General features: G+C 44.9%; 1 protein-coding gene across 1 annotated transcript in view; it reads left to right on the forward strand.

Annotated features, from left to right (window-relative positions):
* Positions 1-25,328, forward strand: part of LOC144266532 (low-density lipoprotein receptor class A domain-containing protein 3-like) — an 88,791-nt gene that overhangs the window by 58,812 nt on the left and 4,651 nt on the right. The window contains exons 3-4 of the mRNA XM_077819966.1: positions 18,166-18,291; positions 24,816-24,950. Coding sequence (XP_077676092.1) covers positions 18,166-18,291; positions 24,816-24,950 — 261 coding nt within the window. The remainder of the gene's footprint in view (positions 1-18,165; positions 18,292-24,815; positions 24,951-25,328) is intronic.

Consider the following 25,328-nt stretch of genomic DNA (forward strand, 5'->3'; position numbering starts at 1 on the left):
AGCCAGGAAAGGAGTTTGCAATGACCCTTAGCATCCGTGGCTGCCCGAGCAGTTGAAGATCAGTCTCCCTCCTTCTCCTCCTCTTCCCCCGATGATGGAGAATCCCCTGCAGTTTATTTTGCAAGGCTACTAGGCCACTCCTTTACTTGCAGGAAGATGGTGATTTTCAAAGGAAAATTGCCATAACAAACATGTAAAACCAATAACAGGGGTAGCATCCTCCAGGTTGTTTTCAGACCCACATACGCTTCATAATGGTTAGCTGAGATTACTTCTGTGAAGTACAGAATCTCAAAACCTAGGATGAGCTGCGGGAGCTTGGGGCTGTTACCTCTGTGGCTCCCAAAGTCCTCTCTGGCCACGTTAGCAGAGTGCGTTGCTTGTGTGCTCGCTGCAGGTGTTCTGAGTATAAACAGAGGGCTTCAGTCTCTGGGATTGTCAGTCTGACACTGTTCACCTCATGCACAAATAGGATCCATAAGTATATATTGGAGGGTTTGGGGGTGTGGAAAAGCTGGGGAGTTGCCCGAAAACAAATGGAACCTAAGGAGGAAAAAAAAAAGGTTAGAAAGATGTTCATTTATTCTAGACTATTTGGAGATAGATACAATGGAAACCCCTAATGTTGATTCTATTTCAATGGAGATATTATTTTAGGGCCAAATCCATGTCCCACTGCTGTCAATGGGAGCCTTGCAGTTAAATTCTGTGGAACCAGGGTACAGTCCTTCAAGTGGTTGCACACACACTTACCCGCAAGCCTGCATGTGCCCAGCACTCTGGAGCCAGAATTATCAGTAGCAGTGCCATTTTTTCCAAAACCATAATTTGTTCTGGAATCTGTATTTCCTGTCCCTTTTTCCCTTTGTTCTTTTTGTTTAAGATTTTGTTCTTTCTAAAATCTAATAAAATGTGAACATTGAAAATGGCTTTTGTCAGCTAATGAGCAACAGCTACTAGAGGGATTGCATGTTGCTGCCTTTCTGTCAGCTAACGAGCAGCAGATGGTAAAGATTTGGAGCATGGCACATCATCTGAGTTAACTGCCTGACATGACAGGAGCCAAAATTAGGGATGTACCAAATACACAAATTGCAGCTTCTCCTTCATTCCTCTTACAAGAGAGCCATTTCTTTTCTGCCAGGTCTGTGTATGGAGCTATTTTTCTGTGAACCAACAGTGACACCCAGTGACAAGTCATTCTAATCTAAGCTGTGTGTGAGGGGTAGAAGGATTTAGAGGTTTTGGTCTGGAAAGTGACTGTGCAAAAATGTCTTTGGGTTCTGTGTGTGTGTGTGTGTTAGTGATTCCAGATCACACATGATTCTGTTTGCAAGTAAAGAGTGTTTAATTACCACCACTGCAAATTCAACTGAGGATCTGAAAGTCAAGATGGGTTTATGCATTGTCACCAATAATAAAGATTCTGCAATTGGAACTTGGTTAACTAAGTTAGATGGATGACAGACGGTGCAGAATAGAGCCCAGACAGCACATGCGTAGCTAAGCGGGCCTCTGCAGGTAGTAGAAAATGTTGTCATGACTTCTGAACACACTCAGGAAGCAGAGTAAGAAGTGAGTATGAAGATGCCTTTTGAGAGTCACTTTTCTGATCATTAGCACACTTTACAAGTATGGATTTATTTAAACTGATGTGGGGAATAAAGCACCCTGGTTTTCACATTCCATGTTAGTTTTATACATTTTTCTGTAATTTCTCTACAGGTTAATTCAGTAATTCCATATAATCTGTATGTGCACACTTAGAATTTATATAATACTTTGGTCCCATTTGTGGAGAGAAAAGCAGCTGTACAGCCCTCTGGAGAATACCCTGTTGCGGAAGGCCCCCTGGGAAGTGCAGATTCCCCTTGCAAAAAGTCCCCCATAGGTGGGCAGGAAAGATGGCTGGGGCCCTGGGAATTTCCTCGCTTTCCTAACCACACCAGAACAGGAGATGTGCAAGCTGCACTCGCCCCTGTCTCTGCACTGATACATGACTGGATCGGGGGGGCCTTTGTGCATGTGTTGGATCCCTCCCTATGCAGGTGTACATCAGCGCAGTAACTCCAGAAGTAGGTGGATTTCTGTGAGATGAGAACCAGGCCACAAGTTCGATATGCTGTTGGACAGCAAGCTGGAGTTATAGCTAGAGTTGAATGCTGTCTGTTTTCTGCACTCTCCATTACATAAATCACAGAATAAAACTATGCCAAAGCAAGAACCTGACTAAACAGCTACTTTCACCCTCTCTACAAAATCTTTTCTTCCTTTTTCCACCTGTGCGACACAGTTTGGGGTTGTTTAGAGGTAGCACGAGCCTTTGTCCTTTCCTTCCTCTAGACTTGTTGTAAGAACAGTCAGACCCACAGCTTTGTTGTCTGCTGAGGATAAATATCCAGTTTGTCAACTGGCCATGTTAATAATAAAAATAAAATATAAAATTGGGGCTTGTAGAGAAAGCAAATACTGGAATCTCTCTAAGCTATTTAATGACTGCATGTTACCATGATACAATTATTATGGCTGAAGTTATTTTGCTTGGATTTAGCCACCCTGCAGAGTCAGAGGCTAATGAATGGCTTTCATGTTCAGGAACAAAGGGCACAGAATAGCTCAGGCTGCTATCTTTTAAATACTAGGCTTTAGGATAGACATGCAGAGCTCAGTGCACTGGAAGAATTGAGATGCAGCATTTCGCTAATAAGAAATGTCTGCCCAATTCAGTGGTAACATCAGTGAGCCCCAAGGATTGTCTAAATCAGCTGAGATCTTCCTAAAATACAGCAGCAGTCCAAGAACTCCAATCAGACTAATCCTACCCATCTGTAAAGATTACTGACTCTGCACTGTTTAATATATCGATGGCAAAAATTATGCTTCTTGGAACATCCATTAGCTTTTGATACTTAACATCAGTCTCTGCTTTATATGTATGTGTACATATGTAAATTATAATATACACACAGGCTGCTGTGGTTAAGGTGGAGCCTTGCATACTTGGAACCATTCTCTGGGCTGCACTGCCTTATTTAAAGATGAGGGCATCTACAGCCTGCTTCATTGTGCTGCACACTAGCTGCAGAGCCCTGGCACTCTTGGCAGGTTGCCAGTGCAGCTGTCGCTTAGGTTAGGTTAGGTTTGGACTCTCATGTTCTAGTTAAGAAACTAGTGCAATCTGAACTATAGATATACCTAGATTTCCTTCTAGGTACCAGCAGTTGGGAGTCCTACTTCCAAATGCATGTGGTGATCTGATTCACTTCAGCACACTTGGTGCAAGGAATGTACTGACTGGAGTTGCCCTCCTGTGGATGTTGTATAAACATTAGTCTCAGGAACAGACATGTGCATCTTTCCTTCACAGCGAGTCATAGAACTGTTCAGTGGTTGTCATGAATTGAGTAGTGTGCCTGATTACCCTCCACTGGGTGGAATCAGCGCTGCTCAGCTGTTATAAATATACAAGTAAAAGAGTGCCAAAGTGACTTGGCCTAAACCACTTTTAAAAATGAGGCTTAAGCTTCTAAACTATTTAGACACGTTTGAAAATTTGACCCTATACTGCTAACAGCTCAAGAAAATTCTCCCTTACCCCAAAAGTAAGAGGGCCTTTGCTTCTGGGAAAGGAGGAGGCAGCTGTCTGGTCTATCCTGGCTATCACAGCAGTTCCGGGTGGTCATTGTATGTAGCATAACCACGACAGTGGAGTCTTAGGTGGTCATTGACTTGTTTCATTACTGAGTGCTGACACTGAAGAGGACATAACCACTGCCCCCAAGGAGCTTGCACATTTCTGAACAACCTAGAAATGGAATCTTGACAGACTGCAGGATTTAAACTAGGTGCATTCCTATTACTACAGATGAATGCTGACAGGTTACGTGGAATAGATATGATCTATGGGATGGGGGAACGCTAGATTAACTGAGGAAGGGTATGGCAGGTACAAAGGACAAGGTTACATGTCGTGCAGATGAACACAAAAGAAGGGTATCATGGACTAGGCATGAGTATAGATGAATTGAGAGGAGGAGATGACTGGCTTTTAGTGTATGGAACATACCAATCCCACTGAAACTAGTGTTTCCTGATTTGGGAATGAATTCATTTTAGAAAACAGAACTACAGTTTAACATAGTTTCCATCCCAAACTACAACCCTCCTTGGGTCTTTCCTAAGGTCTTCAAATCTGGCACAGGCTTCTAATAAAACCTGTCACTAGGGGAACTTTTCTTGATTTTTTTTTTTTTTAAATTTTTAATTGTTTTATTTTTTGCACATGAATGTAGAAGGAGACAGTCAAGCAGTGATGCCAGAATTAAGGAAGAGATTAGCGTGTTTAAGTACTCAAACTTTGAGGGTCCATGCTAGCAAAAATTAATATAGGTGCAGTTATAATGGATGATGTCTTAGTGGCCCAGGCTGAGTGTGTGTAGCCAAATATTAGCTTTTTTAAAAGGTTTATAAGACCAAACAAGACAGCTTTTGATTTTCAGCCATGCTGACTTTTTTCATAGAGCTGGAATGTGTAGCTGAAAGTGATGAGTTGCTCTAGAAGTTTTAGACCCATTGAAGTGATGATAGCACATGTAAGATGATGGACATATAAGACATTAGCAACTTCTGCTCGTTACATTGATGACATCTAGTTCCACCATCACTACTTCCTCTTGCCCTTCTGCTGTCCCAGGTTTCCTGTGGACCTAGGAAGCATTACAGCAATAAGCTTGAAATGGTAAGTACCATTCCAGATGTGCCTACATGTTCCCAGAACCTTTTGAGAGTGGTTCATGCATTTCTTAAATTGAAGGAAATCTGGGGCTGGTTTTGTGTATTGGAAAGGGGGACACAACTGCTGAACCCTTGTCTGCAAGTCATCAATCTGTCATACTGCCGCTGTTTAGCTTATAGCACTTCATTCAGAGCACAGACTTCAGACCTGTAAGAATGTTTAGAAACCGAATCCTCGTTAACAGCACAATAAATCTTTTGGCTCTAGTCTGTTTGGACTGTCAAGAGGGCCAGATTTCTCCCTGAACTTTACAGTCCGGTGTCTGTGTGCAGCTCTACCTCCTTGTTCTGTGCACAACAGGCACCAACGTAACCTTTTAAAAGCGAATCAATATATTAACTTTAAAAAGTTCAAGCAGTTGATCAGGGATCTTATCTTGAAGTTCCCTCTCAAGGGCCTGTGATGAAACAAAAGGGCTTCTATCAGAGGAGACCTGCAAGGGGACAAAGAAGCATACTCTATCCCCTGACTACAGGAGAAACTAAAGGCGCTTGTTCAAGTCTGTGGCAAAAACCCCATGGATTTCAAAAGGAGCAGGAGCAGGCTGGTGGAGCCCAGTGATCTTGTTTGTATTGCACTCTGAAAAACGAGTGAGGGAGAGCTGCTGGAAAACGAAAATCAAAATGCTCGGGGAAGAGAGGTATTTTTGGGAAGAGAGGTATTTATCAAGTAGTATTTTGGGGACCCGGCTCAGTGGATCCATTTCTTCAGGCTTTAATGCTCTGTGATTAGTCCATTCAGGGGTCTGCAGGCCTGTTCCTACAACACGGGCTTGGATCTATGTTATATTTTTCCTCGGAAAAATCTGTGGCTTGCCATTTGAAAGAATAGGCCATAAAAGGATCCAGTGATTGGGGTTGGGTATGGAGGGGATGAGTCATGTAACATGAATGCTGTTTTAAGTATGGAAAGTGCAGGGAGCTCAGGCAGATTTATTACCCTCTCCTCTTATCCCATGAGAAGTGGCATCAGCTAGATCCCAGATGGAGAGATGACTTTTAAAGCAGACTTTCCTTCCATTTGGAAGCAGTTTTAAGGTTTAAACACCTGTGTCTGGGAGAGTCATGTGGTTCTGCCCAGCTGTCAGCTAGATTTGATAGAGACAGACAATTACCTTCTGTTTCTATTCCTTCCTGTTCCATGCTTCCAGCAGATCAGTCTGTGTTTAATGATACTTATGGTAGTATTTCATTAGAACTGTACCTTCTGTCTGACGCTCTCAGAGCGCTTTACAGACATTAAGGTATTTACCCTTGTAATGTCCTTGTGAGGTAGGGTAATATCTTCATTTTACAGATGAGCAAACTGAGACCTCCGGCAGGTGAAGAGACTGGCCAAATGTCAGAGTTAGTCTGTGCCAGAGCCAAAAGTAGCTCTCAGCTCTCCTACCTACTAGCCCAGTGCCTTCAGCACAGGCATGTTGTTACCATTTCATTAGCCTTATATCCCATTGCTACTATTTCATTAACCTTATATCTCATTCCTACAAGATACTTGTTGTTCGAGTTGCTCCACTTAAATTCAGAGAGCCTCAAAATGGCCCTTTCAGTCCAGCCTGAGTTTGCACCTTTTATTGCAGCTATTAATTAGCCTCTGGTCTAAGTCTCTAAGGCTTTGGTAGCATCAGCTGCCTAGCTGAGGTGACTAGGATAGGAGCCTAGGTTTTCTGTAGAACTATAGGAGAAATTGAGCTGGAGAGGGAGAATCATGGTGACTTTTAGCAAAAGGTTTAATTCTGTCTTCCAGTAAATAAGAGCTTCTCTTGATGTCATCTGGCTAGCACAGCCTCTGGAGACTAAAATTTTAGTATGGCTCTTTTAACTGAGTTCTTAGGTAGGGTTCTCTTTCCAAGTGCTGAGCATCAGAATTCTTAAAGGTGAGCCTTATTCAATGATTGAAATAGTGTTCATATCAGTTTGGAGGTTGCTCTAGCCAGGTGTTGATTTTTGTCCTTTGTTCCCAGTCCTTGAGCTCTCTGAATATTGAACTAGAATGAACTGTTAGCCTCATCCACTCATTATAAAAGTTTCCTCCTCTTTGTCACCAGATGAAGCATTGGCGGGTACAGCCATAGCCCCGGTGCTTGAGGACATCAGGGTGTTGCAGCAGGTGTTGCGCAGGGCCACTCAGGGTCTGGGCATTAAAGCTGAGGGGGTAGTTGAGGGGGCTGATTGCATGGTGGACATCCTTGCACCATCAGGACCTTCCTATATTGCTCTTCCACTTATTAAAACCATTGTGGACACCACCAAGACCCTGTGGCAGACCCCAACCAACAGGCTGTCGTCAGCAGGTATTCGTACAACACCTGTGTGACAAAGATCAAATTTACGGAGCTCCTCCCTTCGGACTCCTGAACCGCGTTCTCGGCCTTGGTGGAGGAGGAGAAGCTTGTCTCCCACGATTCCCTCCAGGTCGCATTGGACACTGCAGATGCTACCACTAAGGTCATGGCGACTGGGCTCCAAGTCTCGGGGCTACCTTACGAGGTCCAGCAAACCATTCAGAACCTCCCATTTGAGGGTGAGACTGTCTTTTCAGGAGGAAGAAAAAAAAAAGACAAGAGGCTGCACAGCATGAAAGACTCATGAGCCAGCCTCAAGTCACTGGGCCTGCACACTCACGGCACACAGCAGAGACACTTCCAAACCGGAACCTCCTCCGAGATTCCATCAGCAGAACTGACAGGACTGTTCTCAGAGGAGGAACAGGAGTGGCCGGAGGAGGCAACACCCATCCTCAGGCTAGGGCTCTGGCCTTTTGAAGGTGTGGTCAAGAATGACGCACCAGATCGGAGACTGGATCGACCCCACCTTACCTTTTTCCTCCCGACTATCCCCTTTCTACCGTGCATGGTCCCGTATCGCTTCGGACCGCTGGGTGCTCTGCATGGTACAGAGGGGATATTCCATCCAATTTTGTGCCTTCCCGCCCTTCCACCTCCCTTCCCAGTCCCTCTTCAGGGGCCCTTCTCAGGAGCATCTACTCATTCAGGAGGTGCAGTTGCTCTTATCGCTAAGGGCAGTGGAGGAGGTTCCACTGGAGCACAAGGGCAAGAGTTTCTATTCCCGGTATTTTCTAATTCCAAAGGCCAAAGGCGGCCTCAGGCCTATCCTGGACCTGCGAGAGCTCAACAATTTCGTAAAGAAACTCCGGTTCCGCATGGTCTCCTTGGACTCCATCATCCCCTCACTAGATCCAGCAGACTGGTATGCCATCCTCAACTTGAAGGACACATACTTTCACACTGCAATCATTCAGCCCCACAGGAAGTACCTCAGGTTTGTGGTCAACGGTTCCCATTACCAATTTACTGTCCTCCTGTTCGGCCTGTCAGCAGCACCTTGAGTGTTCACCAAGTGTATGGCAGTTGTCACCGTGTTCTTGCAGCCGCACCAGGTACAGGTGTTCCCGCACCTCGATGACTGGCTGATCAAAGGCCGCTCCAGGAACCAAGTGGAGTCTCAGGTCATATTTATCAGAGCCCCCTTTGAGACCATGGGTCTACTCCTAAATGAAGTGAAGTTGACTCTGTCCCCCGTCCAGAGGATAGAATTTATAGGAGCAGTACTGGACTTGATCCAAGCCAAGGAATACCTGCCACAGGCGAGGTTTCAGGCCCTCAACGACATAATCCGAGGCATCATGCAGTTCCCCACCACTACAGCTAGAAAGTGCCTGAAACTTCTCGGGCACGTGGCAGCCTGTCCCTGTGTGGTGCAGCAAGTCAGACTCAGGCTTCAACCGCTCCAGTCGTGGCTAGCGACAGTGTATCGCCCAGCCCAGGACAGCTTGGACAGGATCGTGACCCTGCCTCGCCTGGTCCTTGACTCGCTCAGTGGTGGGTCATTGCTGAGCAGGTGTGCTCAGGGGTCCCCTTTGCTGCCCCACAGCCATCTCTGTCACTGGTGGCCGATGCGTCAGACTTGGGCTGGGGAGCTCATCTGGGAGACTGCAGAATTCAAGGCCTCTGCTCGCAAGCAGATCTGCGTCTCCACATCAATGCCAGAGAGCTGAGAGCGGTGCGCCTGGCATGTCAAACATTCTGTCCTTACCTAACTGGACAATGTGTGCATCAGTCAATGGACAATACGACAGCAATGTTCTATATCAACAAACGGGGGGGGAGGGTGCACACTCCTCTCTCCTGTGCCAAGAAGCCCTCAGGCTGTGGGACTTTTGTGTAGAACATTCAGTTCACCTGCAGGCATCGTACCTCCCCGGGGTACAGAACAAGCTGGCGGACCACCTTAGCAGGTCGTTCCACAGCCATGAGTGGTCCCTTTGCCCGGACGTCCCAGTTTCAATCTTCCGGAGGTGGGCGTTTCCCCTGATAGACCTCTTTGCCACGCGACGCAACAGGAAGTGCCAGCAGTTCTGCTCCTTCCAGAATCACAGCCTGGGCTCCAGTGCTGATGCATTTCTCCTCTGTTGGGGAGGTTCTCTCAGTTACTCCTTTCCACTGATGCCGCTCATTCACAAGGTGCTGCTCAAGATCCACAGAGATCAAGCTCGGGTCATACTGATAGCACCGGCCTGGCCCCGTCAGCACTGGTACGCTTCCCTCCTAGACATGTCCGTGGGAGCGCTGATTACCTTACCGCTCTCCCTGGACCGTCTCACACAAGATCACGGACGTCTCCAACACCCGAACCTCCAGTCACTCCATCTTACGGTGTAGAAGCTCCATCGTTAAATCCATTGGAGCTTTCCTGTTCAGATCAGACAGGTCCTCCTGGGCAGTAGGAAACCCTCTACGAGACCCACATATCTTGCCAAGTGGAAGAGATTCTCAATCTGGTCAGCGCAGCGCCATTGGCCTCAATGCTGGCTCAGTGCCCACATTCTGGACTACCTCCTCCATCTGAAGCACAAGGGGGTCTTGTTGTTTGTTATACGGGTACACCTAGGTGCCATCTCGGCCTTCCACTCGGGCGTGCAAATACTGCTCGATTTTTCGCTAACCCCATGCTCAGCCGATTCCTAAAAGGGCTCGACAGGTTACACTCTCATGTCCATCAACCAGTCCCTCTCTGGGACCTCAACTTGGTCCTCTCTAGGCTCATGGGTGCCCCCCTTTTGAGCCTTTAGCAACATACTCCCTGCTCTACCTCTCCTACAGTGTTGCATTCCTGGTGGCGATAACCTCAGCCAGGAGGGTGTCTGAGCTCAGGGCCTTGACATCAGACCCTCCCTACACGGTGTTCTATAAGGACAAGGTTCAGCTTAGGCCTCACTCTGCTTTTCTCCTGAAGGTCGTCTCGCAGTTTCACATCAACCAGGACATCTTCCTCCCAGTTTTCTACCCTAAACCTCATTCCAGCAGCAGGCAGCAGAGACTCCACACTCTGGATGTCTGTAGCGCTGGCCTTTTACATCTAGAGAATGAAACCGTTCAGAAAGTCAGTCCAGTTGTTCGTGGCAGTGGCGGATAGGATAAAAGGTCAGCTGGTTTCATCCCAACGCATCTCATCATGGTTTGTGTCCTGTATCCGTGGGTGCTACGATCTGGCAGGTGTTCCCGCACCGCTGATCACTGCACACTCTACCAGGGGGTGCAGGCTTCATCAACAGCATTCCTGGCTCAGGAAATCTGCAGAGCTGTGACGTGGTCCTCCATACACAGTTTTGCCGCACATTATGCAATTACCCAGCAGGCCAGAGATGATGCGGTCTTCGGAAGAGCAGTACTCCAATCAGTGGACAGCTCTGACCCCACCTCCTGAACTTGGCTTGGGAGTCACCTGATTGGAGTGGACATGAAAAAGCACTTGAAGAAAAAACGGTTACTCGCTCCTTGTAACTGTTGTTCTTCAAGATGTGGTGTTCGTGTCCATTCCAATACCCACCCTCCTACCCCTCTGTCTGAGTACCTGGCAAGAAGGAACTGAAGGGGTGGCAGGTCAGCAGGGCTCTATATTGAGTGCCAGGAAGGTGCGACTGCAGGGGGCCCCCAGGCTGGCCTGACGGATGCTGCTAAGGGAAAAATCTTCCAGCCATCATGCACGTACATGCGCACGCACCTGATTGGAGTGGACATGAACAACAGTTACGAGAAGTGAGTAACCATTTTCTCTGCTGTCCCCTGCGCTAATCACCAGGCAAAAACAAGGTGGTGCACTGTATTAACTAACACACGTGCTCTGAGCAGAATGTGGATCTACTAGTGCTGCAGTGCCTTAAGGCTGGATCCCATTACACCAATGTAAATCCCGAGAGACTCCATTGTCTTCAGTGAAGTTACTCTGGAATTACACTGGTGCGACAGAGCTGACTTTGGATTTGTCCCTTAATACTTAAATTAGAGCAAGCAAAAGCTACCGTCCCTTTAGCACCACAAGAGCAAAAATGTCTTCCTCTTTCGAAGGAAACTGAGCTCTTTTTTTTGGTGGCAGTATTAAGGGGCTGTGAGTCTTACTCTTTTAAATTCTTTTCCTTTTACATTTGTGTGCTGTCGGTGAGTGGGGTGTCTGGTATGGGGCAGATGCTGATTTATTCCCACCAGTGTAACTGACTATTGATTCCTTAATTACTCCCTAGAAAAAATACAGAGCCTAAAATAGGTTTCTATTTAAGACACATTTTCTATTGTGTTCCTCTAGTAATAATTGCTTAAAGATCTGTGTGTGTATCTACACAGTTTGAATGGTTAGACAAGGATCAAAGGGGAGGGAATAAAAACAGATAACCTTGGGAGCTTTCTGAAGGACACTGGACTCTGGTCACCAAAAGGTTTTGCTCACATGCTGGTAAATGGCCCTGTTTTGGACAAAAGCGAATTGAGGTTTGGATAATCACATTTGTATTGTGTGCTTGAATATACAGTGTAACTGACTTTGTGTAAGAACGTGGTACTGAGGAATGGTGCCCGGTTGACCGCCTTATTTTCCAGAGAGGCCCTGCCAATGTGCCCCTCATGGGACCACCTTTAAGGCAGAGGATGATGAATTCCCACACCCATACAGTGTGCTGTGACTGCTGGTGGTGGTGATGGTGGCAGTTTTTGGTGATGGTTGGTTGCCCACTGGGAAATAGACTGAAACTACCAAACCCACTAATTAACTAGCTGGATGCAACTTTCTGTCACAGCTGAGCTGGTTTGGATTTTGAAGCAGCAATCGAGAGGTGAAAGGCGCCGTATCCCATTTCCAGGCCTGCGTACGCAGTGTCATTGCCTGAAATTGAGTCGTCTTCCTTGTCTTCCATTTATGCTAATCACTGCGCTTCCGAGCATGGAGTTTGGGTGAAAGAGGGAGCAGTATAACTCTGTCACAGTGTAGTTGCTGTGCTGCTGCTTCGCATCCTCGTTGCATCAAGCCATTTGAACTTCCGGTACTGCCCTGTGGCCTGGTTCCCCACGATGCTCCATGGTGACTTCAGTGGAATGTCAGAGCATCAACAGAGGGCCGCTGCAAGAGCAGCTGGAGTTAGGGTGAACTGGCAGAGAGGTGGTTAAGAATATATCCATGGCAGTGAAGTGATGCAGCATCTGCACAGGGTACAGAATCAGTTTAGAGAGTAGCTGCTGTTGCACGGAAGGTACCAAGATTTGATTAGTCAAATACATCATTGTTACTGTAGGTTTGAGACCTGTGATTGTGAAGCAGCATGCAGCTACTTTGCATGATTGCTACCTGGGGAGGTTCTGAGGCAACAGTTTGAATGGAAAGATGGTGATATTGAAATACGTGTTGTTCACTTTCAGCTGCGGATAGCCTCAAAATGTCTGCTGCTTACCTGGCTATGTTGTTAGCCATGTTTCCCTGGCCCCCATCTGAAAATGACTATGGAGTTAGAGAGCACTTTTTAAAATAATTGCCTTAATTAAAAATAGGAAATGTGCCTGTTCTGTGTCACATACGATCATAGATGCAAAATGCTGGTGACATGGTTCACGAACTAAAGCTCCGTCAGCAAGTTTTCTTCTTTGAGGTTTTATTTGCGAAGCTCAGCACAACAAGAAAAAACACTAATTGTAATAAATAGGTTTTAAAATAAGCCCTGCAGTTTGGGACTGTTCCAGCCCAGTGGCCACCTAGCAGGTGCCTCTGGCTTCTCAAAAGCCTTTCTCTTTATGACTTCCCAGCAGTGTGCTGTTGACCAATATTTGGATTCCCTCTGCGAGGCTGCTTGGACCTTTTGTACCTAGCCCTTGTTTGTTACTCCTCTCTCTCTCTCTCTCTCTTTCTCTCTCTCCCCCCCACACCTTGCTTGCTGGTAATTAGGTAGCACATCTGATATCTTGGTTGATCAGTTGCGACATTACACCCACTTAATTATGCAGTACAAAAGCATCGGTGCTTCCAATAATGAGGATCCATTGAAAGACTGTCCATTCCCAGTCATGTTTTGGGACCCTCTGATTGAGCTGTGGGGCTTGATCATTTTGTTAATCCAACCATGTATAATTAGGCTTGAATGTTATATGTGCCATGTCTCTGTTTGGTTCCACGCTGTAGGGAATTGTTCTTCTCCATGCTGAAAAATCATAAAACAGATTAAACTTTTTAAAAAGGGAATGTATTATCTTCTGAGGTTCTCTATTGGTGCCCTAAAGCTAGTAGTAATATGTTCTTTTAATCAATGCTGCAGAATGATGCCTGCAAGCTGTCATTTCTGTGTTGGACTATACAACCCAATTCTATGAAAGAGCTATAAAAGCTATAAAGCAGCTTTGCTTTTTGGTGGCAATTGACCTCTGTGCAGTGGGGCAGCATAAAGCTGCCAAAATAGGACTCAACTGGGACTTAACTTGAGCATAGACTTTGTACTAGCTGTCTGCACGGGGTGAATTTCACCCTTCATTAGTGAATCAGCGTGGGGTTTCATTTTAGAGACCAACTTATGCTGTGGTGAAGCGCTCTTCCCAAACTAACTTAATCAGTTACCTTTCTGTTGGATTTTGAGAGACAGGTGATGCTTTTTGGCAACAGGGGATTTACTCTGTGGTTAATGGTGGCCAAAAGGGGATCTGAAATGCATGTTTCAGTGGTGAAAGGATGCACTTGTTCTGTTCTTCCCAGTGTCCATGGTGCTGCAGCTCACTGTCAGTTCTCATTTTACTCTGTGTGCATATTCTGTTTCAGCTGATATGTGTATAAATTAATATAATTTACTGCTCTTGGGTCACATCTGCCATGACACGTTATCAAGTGGGGTCTGGACAAGGGGAAATTCCTCCAATTTCAAGCAAAGGCACATAGATGTGCCAGAAAAATATTGACTGGTTGAATTCCAGCTCATTGCTTTTCTTTGTACTTGATCTAATTATGTAAAAGCAGTCATGCTATTTCTCCTGGAGTGCAAATTTAAATACCCTGGTTTGGGTGACCTGTGTCAAGAGGGGAAAACTGAAAATAAGTAAGGATCTTTGTACATCCTGTGTAACTTAGAATATCAGTATGCTGCCTCTTGTGACTCATCAGCCTGTTTTTATTGTCTTCTGGATTTGGTGCTAGTGAGCACGGGCTGAATGGGAAGGACTGTAGACGGAAGTCCTCCATTTATCTATACAGCAGGTGCAGCATAGGCTACAGCAATTGAAGCTTTCCCACATTGACCTACCAGTGTATTTGTGTCCTGACTTTAAAGAACCAGATACCTGGTGGATGTGAACAGAGACTGTGCTTGCCATAGGGGTACTTCGGTGGTCCTTGGATTCTGCAGCTGAAGCGTAAAATGCTCAGTGAAGCATGGACTTGTCTCCGAGCATAGGGCTATTAAGATACGTAGCTCTAATGCAATATGGAAAGAGTTCTGAAGACATAAAATATTTTTTCAGTTGAGATTTTTCCACTACCAAAGTTAGTGTGTTTAAACATGGCAGTAACTCCAGGATAATTTATCGCCTATTTTCTTCAAAGCAATGGCCTATTATTTCTGAGTGGACCTTGGATTCTGTTCAGGAAAAACTGGTAGTTGGTGAATACCTGAAGTGATACATCTTAACTTCATAATCCTAACTGAGAACTACTAATACTGTAAAGAGTAGGGCAGGAACAGCATGACTTGGGTTTGGAAGGATACTAAATCTAGTTGCTGTGACTGCTCTTAAAACAGTGTATATAATAATATCTGCTGAGAGACATCAGGGAAGATTTCATTGTAGCTGTGTTGACTTTATCTCTGCAAGAGAGAATCTCCTCCGAATTGATTCCAAAGTCCTGGCTTCTTTGCTCCCTCACCTGTCTTAGTTACTTCCTTTCCTTTTTCCTCCCCACTGTTGCACTCCTTATGCCTCCTTGCTGTCTCTTTGTAACACTTCTTCACCATCCTCTAAACTGGTTAAACTTTGCCAGTCTGTGAGGCGCAGATTCATTTTGGGCATAAAAGCATTGCCTATCACCATCGCACTCTGATCTCCAGTTCAGGGAGTCCTCATAAAATCCATGTGGTGCAAGTGCATAGATATCAACACGTGATGGTGGGGTTAGAACTGGGGACATTCTACTCCAAGAAAACAGGCCATTACCATCTGGGCCAAAGGAGAATCTCCATTAGTTGTACAATTTAAGTCTTCTCTCTAAGGCTAGTGACTGGAGGACAATATGTATTCATTATAATCACACACACACACACTTGAACAGGTCTGATTGCATGCAAGTACACACTAGTGAGTGAGTGAACTGGATCAGTGATTGGCTGTGACGTATAAGAAACCTTTCAGAGAGGCCAGAATCCACTAATACAGCTTCAGGGAAATGCTAGCTGCATGCCAATGTGAAAAACTGGAAGGGAATGGATAAAGGAGTTTGAGCAAACATGTTCAATCTTCTTACAGGGGGATGTTTTGGAGGAACGATTTGTTCTTTGGTTGTGGTAACCACAGGTGGGAAACTTAGCTTAGAAGTGATTTGTGCCCTAACAAGTGTCTGTCCCATTGACCGTGGAAAGATATTTCTTCCCCTGGCTTTTTGATTGTGCATTGATTGTATTCTGTATCAGTTGATTGCTGTCTTCTTCCTTGCAAGTATTTCCGTTGTAGAGTATATCTGTAATCTGTACAGCTCTTTGAAATCTTTGGGAAGGAAGGGCAGGATAGAAATATGAAATGTTATGACCTGACTAGAATACGTCTGTACCACCGGCTTCTACTTGGTGGAATCAAAGCTGCTCAACTGTGCCATAAACGCTGTGATGCTAACAGTTAAATGGAACTTGTCTTGAGCTCATGTGGTAGAAACTGAGGCTTTTTGAGCCCATGGCTCACAGTTATGTTTTTGCTCTTGCCATCATGATGTGAGTGGCCATGTTATGCAGAAAATTAACAAATGTGAAGTCCTAAGTAGCCTGGGATTTATTACAATATCGTTCTTAAATCTGGTTTGCTGTGTACATTTTGACACTGAGTATTCATTATTTACTGTTATGCCGATGCCGTCAAAATATAGACAGACATGGTCCCTGCCCTACAGTGTTTACAATCAAAGAAAAGCCACATGATAGAGGAGTAAGGGATACCATGCAATCAGTGTATTACACACACACACAAACTTTAATTGAACCCTTAAGGTTGCAAAGTCAAGCACTCAAAAGTTAGGAAATGCCAGAGTTAAGGTTGCCTGTTCAGCCTTAATTCAGACCGCTTGCATTATGATACAGTCTTTAATTATATGATCACATACTGTTTTTTCCACTGGACCACTGTCTCATTCAGTGCACTAGTGATCAGCTATTCAGTATTTTGCTTTATCTTCATTAATCAAGTATATCCCCAGGCCTTATGTACTGCACGTTATTCAAACCATGCTCTGAAGACAGAATTATTCATTTCTTCACGGGCATCTCTTTGATTCTCATCACTACAGTATCTCTGAGAGTTGTACAGACAACCTTAATTGTGGCAATTCTTAACTCTTTAGTAGTTAACTTTACAACCTTTAATAATCTTTTATCAAAATTTTGTGTGTGATTTCCTAAGGTGTTTTTGTTAATCAAAAAAAAAAAATCCATCACATGACATCGTATTGACACCCACTTGGGTCATCAGCAGGATTAAAATCTTTAGAGCCACCACACGGACCTCTGCCACTTGCACTAATGAAGTAACTGATGGGGAATGACAATCTATTGCGGGACCAGAACTGTAGAGGGCTATCACAGATTCTCTGTGTGGACACATACTTTCCCAGTGGGTTTCACAGATATTTTCTGACAGCAGAGGGATGGTGAGACTCAGAAATTTTGGGTTATATTCCAGGCTGTGGAGGGGATCATGCTCTAAGTGTGGCCCCTTTCGCTCCATTCCTTCTAACCTGTCCCTAGTCTCACCCTCTGGACTGCCTATCTCAATTTTCCCCTTCTGCCCCCAGTCTCTTTGCCCAGCTTGCCCTCGTTCCCCACTTCCTGCTCCTCCTCTGATCGTTCTCTCCCTGACCCTGGCCTCTAGCACCCCCTTCAACCTCTCCCCTTGGTTCTCTGTCCCCCATCCCCACAGAATCCCAGTCCCAATCTCTCTCCCCAGGCTCCTTGTCCAATATTGCTGTCTTCCTCACACCCCAGTTTCTTGTCCCACTCTTTACTCAGCCAGTCCCTGTCTCCTCCCACACCCTGACTACCAATTTTCCTCCCCTCCCTCCTGCCACCCTCCAGTCCCAGTCTTCCTCCTCACAACACTCTGGCTCTTGTCTCTTCTGCATTTGAATCAGGCATCTCCCTCCTGCACGTTGCCCAAGCCCAGTAGGCAATTTGTCCTGGGCACCTGAGAGACAGGCTCACTGCTCTCCTTTCAGGTCTGTAGACCCAGCATGGTCCTCAGCAGTCCAGAGCTCCATTTGCCGGGAAAGTCCAGGTCCAAGTCTGCTCCATGCAGACAGAATCTTCGGGGGTTTTAGCTGCAGAACTCGAATAGGTATCCACAGTTTGAACGTGCTCAGTAATTTTTTTTTTTTCCCCTCAAAGCCTTATAACTTGGCCACATTTGATCAGATTTTCACAAGGATAGCAAAAAAGTATCCCTGACACAAAGGTCCTCCATCCCCTACCAAATTTCATGTCCCTGTTCTAGAGCTTTTCTAAGAGAAGTTGCTAGAATTTTTTAACATGGCAGAAGCACATATTTTCCCCCTAACCTTGTTCTCAGAAACAGCTGACCTGTTTTGGCTTAAAAAAAGAAGAAAAACCCCAAAAAACACAAAACCCCCACCCTCAAAATAAAATAACAAAAAAATCAGCCGAGGCAGATACCCTGCATGGAAAATTTTGTCCTTTAAATGACTTAATCTTGACAAAATTATAAGAACTGAAACAGCGTCTTGTAATGGGGAGTGTCTGGTCAGCCCTGCGTTTAGATCCTTCTGATAGGAAGATGTTTTAATCTCCTGCAAATTGTTTCCCTAATTCTGGCTTTCTTTGTGTTTCTTGTCTTGCAGCAAAAGCCAAATCCAAATGTGGCTCCACGTTCTTCCCCTGTGCTAGTGGGATCCATTGTATCATTGGCCGCTTCCGGTGCAATGGCTTTGAGGACTGTCCAGATGGCAGCGATGAAGAAAATTGTAGTGAGTGCCAAGTCTACCTGCACATGGAGAAACCTCTTGTTTGTTTCAACAAATCAATACTGCACAAGAAGGAGACGTTCAGTGATTTAGATGCACACTCTCTGTTTACTACCTAAATCGTCTTGTGGTTTGTTTGCTTTGTAACTGCAGGGCCTCTTGGTAGCAACAGGAGATTTATAGTGTTAATAACCGTCAGAAACCTGCCTCGTCAGAAAGTGTAAACTCTACTCCTGAGAACATTCTGCGCCAAAAAAATTAAAATTTGGCACCAAATTTTTTAAAATTCTGCAAATTTTATGTGTTAAATAAATGTGGCGTCTCCAGCATGGCATTGGGGCGCACAGGCCACTGGCTGCACAAAGGTGGGAGATCACTGTGCACGGACCCAGCAGCGAGGCTGCATCCAACCCTGACACAGCGCAAGGTCCGGGCCTGCCCCAAAAGCACTCCGGGGTCCTGTCCCTCTGTGTGGGCAGGCAAGCTTAGCAAGGCAGGATCCAAATGTGGAGGGGCTTCATTTGGGGGAATCCTGGTGTGGGTTGACAGGGTTGCGGGGGCAGTCTGGGTGCGGGCGGCTCAGTGAGGGATCTGGATGCACAGGGGCTGGTTGGGGGGTTCTGGATGCAATAGTAATGGGAGGCTGTAGGGGGGTCCAGGTGAAGGTGGTAGGGGCTCAGCAGCGGGAGGGGGGGTCTGGGTCACAGGTCTTGCCTAGAAAGTCTTTATATTCTTAGTTACTAAAGCATTATTGTTTGCAGTTGATCCACATTAAACACTGAAACATAACTAGCCGCTCTTTGCACCCTCCAAACGCTCACTACTGAGCTTTGTCTTTTTTTATAAACCAACCCAGGTCAGCCTGCTGCTACTTGCCAAGGGTATGATCCCCAGTTTTATTACTGGTGCCCTTGCTAAACATGACAGTTTTGTTATAATCGGTCAGTGGATGGTGGGGTAGGGCTCCGCATTCATGTTTATCGAGCTTTAACTTTCTTTAGATAAGAGAGTATCTCTCTCTCAGGGTGACTTCCATGGTCTAGGCATTGCTTATCTTCTCTCATTCCTCTCTTTGTCATCTTTGTCTCCTCTCCTGCTCTGCTGGTCCCTGGATTACATACCTGCTGACTTCACTAACACAGCCCTGCAGAGCCAGTTTGGCTGTGGTAGAGCTCATCTACCTCGTGCATCATCTGACTGCTGACTCTTTTTATTACTGGTAGGGATGGAAGGACAAAAAGCCTGGCTGGACATTCAGATCCTGGGAGCTGGCTGTTAGAAAAATAATATAGTTATTTGATTTGAAAGAGTGAAATTCACCCCGTATGGAAAATCAGCACAAAGCCTATACGTCACTTAAGTGTGACTTAAAAGCTTGAAATGGGACTTGTGTGCCATGGGTGAATTTCCCCCAAATTGGGCAAGCTTGCTATGAAAGCGACAGAAAAATAATTTATCTTCCTTTTTCCCCATCAGTGGGTTTCAGGGAAGTCACAGCAGAAAGTTAGTTTTAATACATTTTGACTTGTATTAAAACCTTTGCACATGGCTGAATTAGACCCTTTTGTATCAGTAACTACAGCAAGGATATAGCATAGCAGTAAGGAAAGATTATATTCAATCAGGCAACTCTGCTGCTATTAACCGGAGTTGGTAAATACGCTGATGAGCTCTGGGTCTGCAGGTGGCAGCTTTCAGCAAGCACTTGCTCACTCTTGCCAGAGCAGGCTGGATTTTTTTTCCCTTAATGACATTTAAAGGTCAGGAGGAGGACAACAGACAGCAGCTTTCTCAGATAACAAAAGGAGCAATTTGAACCATGATACATCACTGTCCACTGCACGGGGGGACATTCCCTTTTCATCTCTGTGCTCCCCCCCCCGCACTAAGGTGTCTCTATGGTAGCACCAACATCTCTGACCTTTCTTTAAGATGCCATCTGTTGATGGCCTGTAGTGACTGCTTTGAGCCCTGGGAGAATGCGGTGGGGAGATGGCACCCCTAGAGAGAGAATGAAGTTAGAGAAAGAGGATTAAAGTCTAAGGAAATGATTTGTGATCTTTGGGTTATTCTTGAACAAATGGGACTAGAAGGAGCTTTGGACCAAGGTGCCTTGAATAATAAACCTTTGAGGTGGTGGAATGAGAAGTTAAAGATTGCACGTTTTTAAAATACATCAGCTCAACACATATGTAATCGGTTATGAATTACATAATTTCCTGTGTGCATGCAATATATAGCTGTGAGTATGCCTTACAAATGATCATAGTGATCCTTTGATCTTCTACCCTTCCCCAGATGTGGCTAAAGATAATACCTTCAATATGCTTAAACTACGCCTCTGCCTTCTGCTCAGGTTTCAGGGGGTAGCCGTGTTAGTCTGTATCAGTAAAAACAACGAGGAGTCCTTGTGGCACCTTTAGAGACTAACACATTTATTTGGGCATAAGCTTTCGGGATATAACTCACTTCATCAGATGCATGGAGTGGAAAATACAGTAAGCAGGTACAAATATATAGCACATGAAAAGATGGGAGTTGCCTTACCAAGTGTGTGTGTGTGGGGGGGGGGGTGTCAGTGCTAATGAGGCCAATTCCCAATAGTTGACAAGAAAGGGTGAATATCAACAGAGGGAAAATTACCTTTTGTAGTCACATTCACTTTGATTGAATTGGCCTTATTAGCACTGCAAAAAGTAATTTTCCCTCTGTTGATATTCACCCCTTCTTGTCAACTGTTGGGAATTGGCCTCATTAGCACTGACCTCCCCACTTGGTAAGGTAACTCCCATCTTTTCATGTGCTGTATATTTGTACCTGCTTACTGTATTTTCCACTCCGTGCATCTGATGAAGTGAGTTATATCCCATGAAAGCTTATGCCCAAATAAATTTGTTAGTCTCTAAGGTGCCACAAGGACTCCTCGTTGTTTTTACTTTCTGCTCAGTTTCTCTGGGAGCAATGGTACTGTAGACCCAGGGGTCCACTATGAAATCTACACGCCATGCATTTAGCTTAAAGACAATGCAGAGTTGGCATTTTTGTTATAAATGAACATTGCAGTGTTACAGGGTTGTATATATGTAATTTGCTAAGGTGTGTGTAGTGTGTGTCTTATCTACAGGTGATTGAATGAACAGAGGTCTTTAAGCTATATGTTTCATTTCAAAGATTCAGAAGATGTGCTGTTTGGGAGGCTCTTTTGGTTAGTTCTGAAGAAGGGAAAAAAAAAAAGCAGGCAGCCTGTTAGTCTTTGAGAACTGTAATCTCCTGGTAATTGTGGCAGTTCCACACTTGGAAGCAAACAAGGCTTATAAAAGGGCATTGTCAACTTCTTTTTAAAGTTTAACTTTGAATATTGCATTCAGTTTGAATCACCTCCGTTTCCAGAAACTGGAGGGATTTCAGAAAAGAGCGACAAAAATGATTAAGGGGCTTATGAGGGGATATTAAAAGAGTTAAATAATGTCTAGCTTGGCTAAGCAATGAGTAAGAAGGAAGGTATGGTTACATATGCTGTATATGAAGGGTGCAAACACTCTTCAGAGAGAGAGAGATTATTTAGTGTGATACTAAGGGTATAGCTAGGAGTAGAACGATGAAATTAAGGAAGTGGAAACTTTGGCAGATTTCCCTGATATTTATCCTGACAGTGAAATGTATTAGAGTGTGGAATAGTCTCCTAAGGGAAGTGGTGGAAATCTTTCAGCTTGAGACTTTTCAAATGAGACTGGACAGAACAGTAAATGTGCTGTAACTAACAATGCTAGGTTAGAAGGGGAAAGTGGATGATGAAATTTTTCTGCTTCTGTGAATCTACTTAAATTATAAAGTCTTCGACCATATAGAGCCTTTTTGTTGGGTGTTTGTACAGCACCTGGCACACTGGGGTCCTCGCCTATGACTGGTTCTCCTAAGCACTATCACAATATAAATATTACATACACAAAAACTTAAAAGAACATTATTAAGGTTACAAAGTCAAGCCCTGAAAAGTTAGGAAATTTCAGAACTAAGATTGCCTGTGTAACCCTCGTTCGGTCCCCTCATACATATGCATTATGAGACATGCTCTCTGGTCTCAGTTTTAGGGTCAGACCAAGACCAGTCATGGCCCAGAGCAGCTGGGAACTGTAATTGCATAGAAAGTCCTGCTCACCCCAAGTCTAGAGCATGCCCATTCTTGATGGAATCTTTGGGGAATTAAGCTGTGAAGCTCCAGAAAGTCTCTACTGAGCACTGGCGAATTGCAGTTTCTCAGAGGCTTATAACTTGGCTATGTTTTCACAGAGATGACAAAAGGCACATCTTTGATACAAAGGTCACCACCTGCTAAGTTTCAAGTCCCTGTTGCACAGCCTGAGGTTCTAGAGCCTTTATAAGAAAAGGTCGCCTGAATTGTTTTAACATGGGCAAAATATTTTCCCGTAGTCTCGTTCTCGGAAATGGCTGAACCGTTTTGGCTAAAAATTTCCCCACACACAAAAATACAGCCTGAGGCATAAGAAACATCCTGGCATAAGAAACATCTGCTCAAATGGTTAAAGTTGGGCAAAGTTTTAGACGTGCCTGTTTTGCTTATAATGGGAAGTGTTGGGCAACCTTAATAATAGGCGAACAGCCCTGCCTAAAATAGGAGTAATTTTAAACATCTAAGAGTGAGTAATACAGTTTGAAGAAAGAAAAGGGGTACTTGTGGCACCTTAGAGACTAACCAATTTATTTGAGCATGAGCTTTCGTGAGCTACAGCTCACTTCATCGGATGCATACCGTGGAAACTGCAGCAGACTTTATATATACACAGAGAATATGAAACAATACCTCCTCCCACCCCACTGTCCTGCTGGTAATAGCTTATCTAAAGTGATCATCAGGTTAGGCCATTTCCAGCACAAATCCAGGTTTTCTCACCCTCCACCCCCCCACACAAATTCACTCTCCTGCTGGTGATAGCCCATCCAAAGTGACAACTCTTTACACAATGTGCATGATAATCAAGTTGGGCCATTTCCTGCACAAATCCAGGTTCTCTCACTCCCTCACCCCCCTCCAAAAACCCACCCCCATACACACAAAAACTCACTCTCCTGCTGGTAATAGCTCATCCTATACACACACAAACTCACTCTCCTGCTGGTAATAGCTCATCCTAAAGGATGACCCAACACTCTCACAAATCTTGGGAGACAGGCCAGTCCTTGCCTACAGACAGCCCCGCAACCTGAAGCAAATACTCACCAACAACCACATACCACACAACAGAACCACTAACCCAGGAACTTATCCTTGCAACAAAGCCCGTTGCCAATTGTGCCCACATATCTATTCAGGGGACACCATCACAGGGTCTAATAACATCAGCCACACTATCAGAGGCTCGTTCACCTGCACATCCACCAATGTGATATATGCCATCATGTGCCAGCAATGCCCCTCTGCCATGTACATTGGTCAAACTGGACAGTCTCTACGTAAAAGAATAAATGGACACAAATCAGATGTCAAGAATTATAACATTCATAAACCAGTCGGAGAACACTTCAATCTCTCTGGTCACGCAATCACAGACATGAAGGTCGCTATCTTAAAACAAAACAAAAAAACTTCAAATCCAGACTCCAGCGAGAAACTGCTGAATTGGAATTCATTTGCAAATTGGATACTATTAATTTAGGCTTAAATAGAGACTGGGAGTGGCTAAGTCATTATGCAAGGTAGCCTATTTCCTCTTGTTTTTTCCTCCCCCCCCCCCCCCCCCAAGTTCTGGTTTAACTTGGATTTAAACTTGGAGAGTGGTCAGTTTGGATGAGCTATTACCAGCAGGAGAGTGAGTTTGTGTGTGTATGGGGGTGGGTTTTTGGAGGGGGGTGAGGGAGTGAGAGAACCTGGATTTGTGCAGGAAATGGCCCAACTTGATTATCATGCACATTGTGTAAAGAGTTGTCACTTTGGATGGGCTATCACCAGCAGGAGAGTGAATTTGTGTGGGGGGGTGGAGGGTGAGAAAACCTGGATTTGTGCTGGAAATGGCCTAACCTGATGATCACTTTAGATAAGCTATTACCAGCAGGACAGTGGGGTGGGAGGAGGTATTGTTTCATATTCTCTGTGTATATATAAAGTCTGCTGCAGTTTCCACGGTATGCATCCGATGAAGTGAGCTGTAGCTCACGAAAGCTCATGTTCAAATAAATTGGTTAGTCTCTAAGGTGCCACAAGTACTCCTTTTCTTTTTGCGAATACAGGCTAACATGGCTGCTACTCTGAAACCTGACAGTTTGAAGAGAAGGCCTATCACAGCTGTGGTAGCTCTCTGTTAATTCTAATGAATATTACATGAATTGAAACTTCCAACTCCCATCATTTAGAAGTACTCAGTTTACTTGACTGTCATGTTACTCCCACAGGCTCAGCAAACAGACCAAATGTTGAGTTGTGACCCATCTTTGTAGGAGCCCTTAGGGAGTAGTTCTCTGTCTGGGTGAGAACTAGTTTCTAATGAAAGATCACACTTTTGTTTTCACAGCAGCAAATCCCTTGCTGTGCTCTACTGCCCGATTCCACTGTAAGAACGGCCTTTGCATCGATAAAAGCTTTGTATGCGACAGTCAAAATAACTGCCAGGACAACAGTGATGAAGAAAGCTGTGAAAGCCCTCAAGGTAGGCACAGGATTTTTTGATTGCACTCGGAAGGGTTAAGCAAAGCCTAACTACTGAGGACCAGATTTAGAAGAAAATATGACACTCCTGGCTTAGCCAGTGTTGCAAATAACAGCTCTGTCTTCCCCATGCAAATAATCTTATGGCAATGTTTGTTTGTTGCAACTCTCCAGTTTGTGTGTAGTTCATTATCTGAGCTTTCAAAAGCCTCCAATAGCACCTTTCGTTGGAGGATATCCGAGCTTACAAGGCCTGATCCAATTCACATTGAAGTCAGGAGGAGTCTTTCTACAGTGGGAGCTGGATTGGGCCTAAAGAGAGAGATAAGAGAACCTCTGAGCATTCTTCCCATTTCACGGATGGGTAAACCTGTCTACA

Source organism: Eretmochelys imbricata, chromosome 6, assembly GCF_965152235.1.
Source record: "Eretmochelys imbricata isolate rEreImb1 chromosome 6, rEreImb1.hap1, whole genome shotgun sequence".
Lineage (NCBI taxonomy): Eukaryota > Metazoa > Chordata > Testudines > Cheloniidae > Eretmochelys > Eretmochelys imbricata.